The 10,084-nt window shown below is 36.3% G+C and overlaps 1 protein-coding gene across 1 annotated transcript; it reads left to right on the top strand.

Moving 5' to 3' along the window:
- Positions 1-811: 811 nt before the first annotated feature.
- On the top strand, positions 812-9,225 carry LOC126727088 (arogenate dehydratase/prephenate dehydratase 1, chloroplastic). Its single transcript, XM_050432578.1, has 11 exons — positions 812-1,556; positions 1,849-1,916; positions 1,996-2,088; positions 2,215-2,415; positions 3,288-3,368; positions 3,462-3,557; positions 7,395-7,472; positions 7,548-7,637; positions 7,720-7,787; positions 8,215-8,296; positions 8,692-9,225. The coding sequence occupies exons 1-11, from the start codon at positions 1,268-1,270 to the stop codon at positions 8,746-8,748; spliced, it is 1,203 nt and encodes a 400-aa protein (XP_050288535.1). The 5' UTR covers positions 812-1,267; the 3' UTR covers positions 8,749-9,225.
- Positions 9,226-10,084: the final 859 nt, after the last annotated feature.

Genomic DNA, 10,084 nt, shown 5'->3' with positions numbered 1-10,084 from the left:
AAATTGGGTTGTGGGTTCACAGTTGTATGATGATGGTGACTACTTGGCTTGATTTGTTGGGTTTGCCATGGTGGTGAACAGCTAAGATTGCCTCTCTTTTGGGTTCATTGATGGTGGTAGATGGGTTTTAACAGCGGCTAGTGGTTGGTGGATTTGGTGGTTGAAGGTGGTGCTTGGCAGGTGATCTCACCCTGAGGCCATCGTTGATCTCACCGTCTTCCCTCTCCTCTCTATCCACCTTTCACTCTACCTCTCTCTAGTTGTGGGGGTTTTTTTTTTTGGCTTCAATTTAGGTTGATCTGATATTGGTGAGTGATTGTGGTGGTTGGTTTGCAATAAAGGTGTTGTTGCGGCCGTGGATATTGGTGGCTGGTGGTTATGCCGTTGATGTTGTTGTGGTTGTTGATGATAATGGGGAGGAGATAATATATTATTTTAATGTATAGAATTGAATAATAAAACATCTGATAAATGAGATATTGTAAAATGAAATGATAAAATAATAAAATAGACTTTTAGTATGTCAAAATGACATTTTTACGAAACATTTTCTACGGATGCTCTAAAAGTGCTTTCCCTTCTGCCTTTTTTCTTGCTGCACATGCTCTTTTTAGCTCTTGCCTTTTTATCCTTTACATTTTTCTTTTGCTAGAATTGGAAAACACTTTTGGCCAAAATTCATCTCGCTTCAAGTCTCTCACTCTCTCTCCATGCCTCCTCTCTGCTAAGCTGTAGATTACGCGTGTATACAGCCTCCAATACTGTAATAATAAAAAAACAATAAATAATTCTTTTCAGTTTCCTCTCTTTCTCTCTCACTTTCAGTCAGAGACGTCACCAGCATTTTGCTCACCTACCTCTCTCTCTCTCTCTCATATTTTACATTTTTTCTTTTTCTTTTTTCCTTTCTCAGTGATTTGGTCACTCTCTCAGAATGTTGAATCAAAGTATCAAACTCTCTCTCAAAGTCATACACCAAAAAAATTGAAAAAAAAAAAAAAAAACTCCATTTTCAATTGAGCAAAGTGCATAGTGGAAAGTACAGGCTGAATATAACATTTATTTTCTGTGGGGTCCAGACCCCACCACCATTCTCGTCCACCTCCTTGACAATGCTGCTACTGGGTTTCACCCAACTCCCCCAACAAACTCCCCCTCCTCACCAACCACAAAGCCTTTGCATTTTTGTCTAAATAAGCCTTTCTGTTCCTTTGTTTCCCAGATTGGTTTCTTCTTTCTATGTTTGTTTGTATTTGTGTTTTTTTTTATGGCTCTCAAAGCTTCTCCTATCTGGGTTTGTCCCAGAACCCCTTGTTCTGATTTGGGGTCCTCAGATTTGTGGTCTAGGAATTCTGGGTCAGCTTTCAATTTGAGGTTCGATTTGGAAAAGTCTCGCAAATGGGAATGTTGTTGTTTGGCTGTTTTGGCTCAGAGAGCTATTACTTCTGTGGAAGATGAGAAGCCAAACGTGTCTGGTGTTGAACCTTCTTGGGGCATTGAAAGGACTCAGGGCAATGAGTCCAGAGGATTTCACAAGGATTTGAACCTTCTTCCTAGTAAGTCAACTCAATCTCACATTTGTTTTTTAATTGAAGGTTCTTTGCTTTATCAATGTTTTATGTTTATTTTTTATTAGGTAGACAACATAGAATGGTTTTTTTTTTTTTAAATGTTTTCCAATCATTGAGACTTGTACTCTGTATGAAAGAACAGATTTTTGCCTATAATTGATTTGATAGATCATATGATTAGTTATTGGACAATGTAGATTGATATGATGTGATGTGATCTTTTCTTTTCTTTTTTTTGCAATCTGATGATGGCTTTGAATTTATGAATAAATTGCAGAACCTTTGTCTGCAAATGACTTATCTTCTTGTTCAAAAGATGGTTCAAAAGTGCGGGTTGCCTATCAGGTACAGTTCTTTATTATTATTCTTCAACATGCCCATGGCATTCTTGTTATTCTCATGTTGGTTTTATTGCTTTATGTAGGGGTTACCAGGAGCATATAGTGAGGCTGCAGCTCTTAAGGCATACCCCAAGTGTGAGACTGTCCCATGTGACCAGTTTGAAGAAGCATTCAAGGTTCATATAGTTGTTATTACTTACTTTATTGGTATTGAATTTTAAGATTTTATTGTTGTATGTTTGTCGGTATTGAATTTATTTTCCCATTATTGTTACCTTGATGTAGCTGGATTCATTTCACAGGCTGTTGAACTGTGGTTGGTGGATAAAGCAGTTCTTCCAATTGAGAATTCTGTGGGTGGGAGCATTCACCGTAATTATGACTTGCTCCTTCGCCATAGGCTGAACATAGTCGGGGAGGTGCAGTTGCAAGTTAATCATTGCCTTTTAGGGTTGCCCGGTGTAAGAAAGGAGGAGATAAAAAAAGTTTTGAGCCATCCTCAGGTCAGTTTCTGGTTTATATTTCAATATCATTCTTTGTCGTATTGTTGGGAAAGAGGACATATGTAATGTGGTCTGTGAACTGTTCCGTACTAAAGATAGGCACTCATCAATGTACTGTTAAAATGTTAGGCAACTTTGATTATGGCAATAGCTTTAGGATATGTCTCAATAAGGTAATCTTATTGTAATATGGTTAATCACATTTTACCTGTTGATTTGGGTTGAGTTCAATTTGCCAACCAACTGTTTAAAAAGTTGTATTTTAGTCTCCTAAGGTCACAGCCTTTAGTATTTTTTTCAACCCCAAATTGTTAAAATTTCATGTGTAAATCATGTGCCTTGGAAATAAAAAGACCAGAAAACATGATGGCAATTTCATTAGAACTGGAATACATTAAACTTATGAACCAAAACCAAAAGTGAATACAATTATATCTCAAGTATGTAAATTGTGAATTGTAAACCACTAGTTGGCAATTTGAACTAGACCCAAATAACAAAATGGGTATGATGGAATTTTCTGGTGGTAAAACTATCAAGGTTTTCTTTGGTAAGTAAACTGTTTATGGTTAGTTGAAAAGGTTTTGATACGACCCAACTGCAATATTGCATGTATATGATCTTTTTTTACATTTTAAACATTGGTTACTTTATAAGGGGAATAAAAGGGACGTGTGCTAGGTTGTAATTGGTGGAACATAAAGTGAAACGCTTAGAGTGAGACAGAGGATTTGTATTCATTTGGGTTCACAAGCCACACGCTTTTTGGAATAAAGCTGACTGTATTACACACATATAAACCTCATTAGATAGAAGACATGGGTCCCCAAAAGTCTTTCTTTTGCTGTTTTTAACAATATTCTTCGTTGCAGGCTCTTGCTCAATGTGACATAATGCTTAGCAATTTAGGTGTTGTCAGAATAAATACTGATGATACTGCCGGTGCTGCTCAGGTTATCCATGCAACTTTGGTTTATTCCATGTGTATTTTATTGTGAGTTACACTAGAAGCGGTATATATGTGAATGATTAAAACATTTGGACAGATGGTGGCGTCAACTGGCCTAAGAGATACTGGAGCTGTTGCAAGTGCTAGAGCTGCAGAAATATATGGGCTTGATGTACTTGCTGAAAAAATCCAGGTAACATTTCCCTTTCATTTTTGTATGAGCCAGGCATAATGGCATATATCAAATGTCACATGGGGTAAACATGTTCGGTTGAATTCTTGGGAGTTATTGATTACTTTTGATATGCTTCAATTTTTTTTTTTTGATAAGTAATAAGATATATTCATAAAAAGGAACACCCAAGTGCACCGGAAGTGAACAAGGGATAGGAAATCAAATACAAAAATTACAAGAGTCTAGGAAAACAATAAAAGAAGGGAAAGATTTATTTTGCAAAGCAAACAACCAATCCCTTAAAGTTCTAAAAAAGAGAAGCTTGAGGTCCGGAATAGATCTCTCAGAATCTTCAAAACATCTACTATTCCTCTCCCTCCAAAGGCACCACAATAAGCAATGAGGAATGATAGACCAAATAAAACCATTACGATGACGACCAAAGCTGCCTTGCCAACAACGCAGTAGCCCCAAAACAGAGTGTGGCATAACCCAAGAAACTCCAAAAAGACCCAAAACCATAGACCATAGATCCGAAGCAAAAGGACAATGAAGGAATAGATGGTCAATCGATTCACCATTTCTCTTACACATGTAGCACCAATCCAAAATCCATACCTTCCTTTTACGTAAATTATCAATCGTCAAGCATTTCCCTAAGGCAGCAGTCCAAACAAAGAAAGCAACTCTAGAGGGAATCTTCTGCTTCCAAATACTTTTCCAAGGAAAACCAAAGAAGGCGGAGCCAGCTAAAATTCTATAATAATCACTAACCAAGAAACCCTTAACTTTGCTAGGAATCCAACACAATTTATCCTCACCTAGCCCCCTTATAGAAGAACCATAAATGGTTTCCAAGAAATCAGACATAGCCTCTAGATCCCGAGCATGCACACCCCTAACGAATCTCACATCCCAAAAGCGGACACCATTGGTGGACATCATAAGCTCAGCCACACTAGCATCCTTATTCCTGCAAAATCTGAACAAGTCCGGATAACTAACAGCAAGAGAAGTCTCTCCACACCACCGGTCCTGCCAAAACTTCACTCTAGACCCATCACCAATATCATATAGAATATGGCGAGAGAAGGAAGGCCATCCCTGATGGATATTTTTCCATAAACCAACACCATGAGGGCCAATCACAGCTCTGGTACACCAGCCCCCCCACATACATCCATATTTTATCTCTATCACTTCCCTCCAAAGGGCATCTTCCTCAATCCCGAATCTCCAAAGCCACTTCCCAAGCAAAGCTTCATTGAAGAGTCTAATCTTCCTTATCCCTAAGCCACCCGAAGAAATAGGAGAACAAACAGTAGCCCATTTAACCAAATGAATTTTAGGATCATCTCCAAAACTGCCCCATAAGAAATTCCGCTGGAGCCTCTCAATTCTACATTGTTTTCCTTTATTAATTGATATACCATAGACTTACTATAAACTTCCAATTCTGCCTATTTTTCCCTCTTAATTGAGAATTAATGCTGTGCCTGTTCAGAATTATCTCTCCGCCCCTTTTTGTTGGCTCCTTTTCATTTTGGGATGTCCCAAAATATGGTCTTCTTAAGGGGCTCCAATGCTCCTTTCCTTGGAAAGGCAATTGGGGTGTGAGAGCATCTCAGAGGGTTTCCTTTTCTGTGATAATCTTGGGGGAAGATTCTCACTTGTGATAATCTCGTTAAGAGAGGTTACACTTTTGTAGGGTGATGTTGCATGTGACGGTGTAGTGGGGAGACAGTGGACCACTTTTTACTTCATTGTACGGTTGCATATAATCTTTGGAATCCATTGGGTCCTTCTGGGGAAGGTGATGGATGTCATGCTTGGTTTTGAGGAATTGGGTGGTAAGCATTCTTTGGCTATTGGAAATATGGTCCCTTTGAGTTTGATTTGGACTATTTAGAGGGAACAAAATCAGCGAACATTTGAAGATGTGGAATGTACAGGGAGTCAGTTGTTAGCAACTTTTTCTAGCTCTTTATTTCATTGGTCTTCTGCATGGGGCTTTACAGATTGTGATTCTATTGCAACATTTTAAGACTCAGTTATCTTTTGGTACATAATTCTCTTTCTGTAATTCTTTTGGCTCCTTCATGTCCTTTGCTTATGAAGTAGTCTTTTTTTAATAGAATTTTCTTATTCATAAAAAAAAAATGGTCCTCTTTGACAATTCAATGGACATAATCTAATTTACCATGTACTTAATTTGAAAGTTAGTACCCCTTTTTCATTTGCTTTATTTAAAGAGTGTAGTTTTGGAAACATGCTTATTTGATAGATAATGAATGAATTAATGTTCCTTAAAATGTAAATTTTAAAATAGGATAAAAAAGGGACAGAGAGAGTTTATATTATGTCATTATGGTTTGGGTGCCTGGAATTTAATTTGATAGGTATTCATCCAACAATTTCTTCACTCAGCATTTACCCTACTATCACATCTGTCTAATCTTCTTTCTTGCTTGTAGAAGATTGTCTGATTACATACTTTTAGTACATATTGCTAGGATGTATCCCTAAAGAAGAATAGGAACAGCCTCAGATTTTATTCATTGTGTCAGGTGGTATGGCACAAATTTTGGGAAATATGATAACAAATGATTATTTCTAAATGAAATCAGACATCTTTTACAAATGTATTTGAAACTTTTGGGAAAATAGAATTTAGGAAGATGGCGTTAATCTTGTTGTTGTTGTTGTTGTTGTTGTTGGAGTATCATTAAATATAGTCCAGCAAAAAGACTATATTTAGAAAAATTTTGAGAGTTGAACTAAACACACAGCTTGCACCAACACCAGGGGCCTTGTAGCTCAACTGGCAGTTCCTTGTGTTTCTAATGGAGACGTATAAAGTTCAAATCCCCCCTCTCCCAACTATCGAATTATCAAAAAAAAAAAACAGGGCGACTTGCATCATCTAATTTTTTGGCTGAAAACAATACATTGTATGAAAACAACCACATTAAAAGTGGACCTGTATCTTTTATCTCATTTAATCTTGGAAGTTAATTTGATGTTAGATTATTTTCCTCTTCCAAAAATTTTCTATGTTTTTTTTTTTTTTTACTATAAATGTCTTCTATAACAACAGGAATTAATTTTTATTTTTATTAGTTATATAAATTCATATAAGACAGATGAAAAAGATATAATAAACAGATGAAGAATTTGAATCACTAATTTGTAACTTTTTACACCATTGCTAATTAAATAATAGTTGGTATTTCGTTGAAATGGAGGGCTTGACACCAGGATCACTATCGGATGATTCGTGTGTTTAGAAATATGGTCAAAGATTAACCTGCAAGCTGTTTCTGAAGTGGTCTGGCATTCGAGAACAGTTAGAGGCTGTGTGTTGGGACACATTAATTTAGTGGTTACAGGGTTTGCTGTCTAAATGTCCTTAAATGAAAAAATCTTACCCTCTCTCAAGATCTGCCGATGTCAGATGCATGGCTGCTGCAGCCCTTACATGCATGGAATCTACATTGTTTTAAAAATAAATAAAAAAGCCTTGACCTGTGACACATGCAAACGCTTTACTAGTTTACACATCATTGATCGAATGTACTAAAGGCCAGTATTGTTCCACCCGAACTTGTTTATCTATAAGTATAAAATATGGATTCTGTCATCCCCAGTCCTCTCGTCCCCGAAAGAACAAGTGGAAATGATGTTGACATGTAATTGCATTATAGCAATAAATACTTTAACATCTTTAAGGCTTGTGTTTAATTCCCTATCTGATTTCTATTTTCCCATTGTGATTGTTAAGTATATAGAATGCTAGTTATTATGAATTATGGCAACAGCAACCTAACTAAATTGTTCCCGCCTTGTACTGGCCAGGATGATGACGATAATATTACTCGTTTTCTGGTGCTTGCAAGAGAACATATAATTCCAGGAACTGACAGGCCCTATAAGGTATATATTTTGTTATATATTTTTATGTCTTATCTGTAATCCTCCTAAAGAAGTATTTGTGAATTTTCTTCCTAGACAAGCATTGTTTTTACATTAGAAGAAGGTGCTGGTGTACTATTCAAAGCTTTGGCAGTGTTTGCTCTCAGGGACATTAATTTGACAAAGGTAAAGTCAGCTGTTGGTTGTTTTACTTTTATCAATGTATCAATAGACTTTGTTGCTATCATCTCCTTCCAACACATTTCAGATTGAGAGTCGCCCACAGAAACAGCGTCCTTTAAGAGTTGTTGACGATTCCAATGAAGGGAGCGCCAAGTGAGTAATATTATCTTTTGAATTGTGCTTTGCAACTGTGTAATCTGATATCTAAGCTATCGTAGAGTTTATATGCATATTAACTGGTGGTAAAGCTTATGTATACGTGATAATTATTTTCTTCTTCTTTTTCTTCTTTTTTAAATAATTTTAATGAAAATTAGACCAGGTAGAGATAAGAAACATCAATTAGCCACCAAAAAATTCATAAAAGAGGAAAAAAGAAGGACTAATGATGGCAACTTGATTAGTGTGGCAACATAATGAAAATTTTAAATTGACATCAGTTATTCAGACTTTGATACGTTCATTTAAGTGCTGTAAGTGGTTCTAAAGGAGTTTTCAAGATCATATTAAAAAACAGCCCTAGGATTTCAGGAATAGTAGTACATGTACATGTATACTAAATTTTTTATGCTGGTGGCAGGTATTTTGACTACATGTTCTACATCGATTTTGAAGCTTCTATGGCAGAGCCTCGCGCCCAATATGCTTTAGAACATCTGCAGGTCAGTATATATTTCATGATTTGTTCAGAGAATTCAGCAACCATCTGATTTCTTTATCTGATTTTTTAGTCTTTATTTCCTTTAGTTCTTGATTATACTGTATTTGTTTCTTGTTCATAGTGTTCACCATCGTGAGCATGCTGTTCAATTTTTTCAATAAAAGTCTTATTACCTAAAAAAAAAAAAAAAGAAAAAAAAAAGAAAGAAAGAGAATTCAGCAACTATCATTGTGCTTTTGACTTGTAAAATCTCTCCACTCATCCCAACACCAACACCACCCCCCCCCCGCCCCCCCCCCCCCAAAAAAAAAAAAAAAAAAAAAGGACCAAAAAAGACAGCTACCAAACAGGTGAAAAGGATCCAAGGATGTCTTACTTGTTCATTTGTTTGGGCAGGAATTTGCAACATTTCTTCGTGTACTTGGTTGCTATCCGATGGATACTGGTCTATAAAAGATCCTCTCTTGAGTCTATTATACTTGGGATGGCCAATTCTTCAATGCAGAAGTTCAACCATCGATGTTGTACATATATTTGATCCCTTCTGAAGCCAACGCCTGGAAGAGGTTCTTCTTGAATTAGAGCCAAGTTTCTGATCAGGAGGACATTTTCTTCTGCAGGATCATTCTCTTTCTCTTTCAGAATTCTTTCCATCTCCTAATGGAGGTGTTGTGGGATATCACAATTTCAGGCATAACACACAAAGGCATAACCTTATGTGGTTTATACGCACTTGTGCAGGGATTTTAGGATGTATTGAACTAATAATTCATTAGATTTTTTTTTTTTTGAATTTTTTTATTCTTATCTGCAAGACATTTTGCTTATCATGGTTTGTAAGCATTTACATTTCTTTTCTAGAGGCTCAGAGAAATTGACTTAATTGACCTATATTCTTCTTTTGAAAAGAAAAGAAATCACTTATCATCATTGTTGGCATAATGCTGTGGTTGAGTTGTGAAGCAAGATGCTCAAATAAAGTGCTGCCAGTGCCATCCATCATAATCAATTCCCAACTCTTTTTTCAGTTAAAAAAGAAAATGAAGTTACCTTCATATACGGCATACTGTTGTGGTACTCGGGACAAATGAACTCTAATTTATCAATTCCCAAGCGAACTTAGCAAATGACTTTCCAGCATTGCGTTGATAAAGATTAAATATTAATTTGATTTATATTTCAACTTTTAAGAAATGCATGTTAAGAATGATAAAATTATAATAACTTAAATTTAAGGATTTCCTGTACACCATCTAATTATTTATTGTTTTTATATTTATCACATCAAATTTTTTCAAAATAAGCATGTAGGTAGTCTATTGATGATAGTCCCTACAAGACTAACTACATTCTTATTGCAAGACCATCAACAATTGGAGTGAAAAAAGGTTGAATCATCCATGCATGTCTGAGAGTATTATCAGAATCCCATCATGCTTGCATGTTGGTGGAATTTGATCCTTTCAGTCAAGAATTCAAGGACATTCTTGTCCGAATGGTTCTATCACTTCTATGTCTCAGTGTCTTTTTTCTCGCATGCGCCGCCCCAGTTTGGGGGGGAGGGTGTTGGTGTAGGGTAAAAGGTCTAACGACTCTCATAGGTACCAGTTTGGGCTGTTTCTTCCGTTCAAGGCTTTTCTTATATAAAATATGATGTAAATATACATGATTAGATGGTAAAAACATGAGATTTTATACGGACTCCTAGTTTTTTAAGTACAAGGTATTAATCAAACCTTACTCATCCTCATCCCTGGCAACAGGTTCGTGAAGCAAAGAAAACTCTGGA

Source organism: Quercus robur, chromosome 5 (genome assembly GCF_932294415.1).
Source record: "Quercus robur chromosome 5, dhQueRobu3.1, whole genome shotgun sequence".
Taxonomy (NCBI): Eukaryota; Viridiplantae; Streptophyta; class Magnoliopsida; order Fagales; family Fagaceae; genus Quercus; species Quercus robur.
This window is presented reverse-complemented; position numbering and strand designations above follow the sequence as displayed.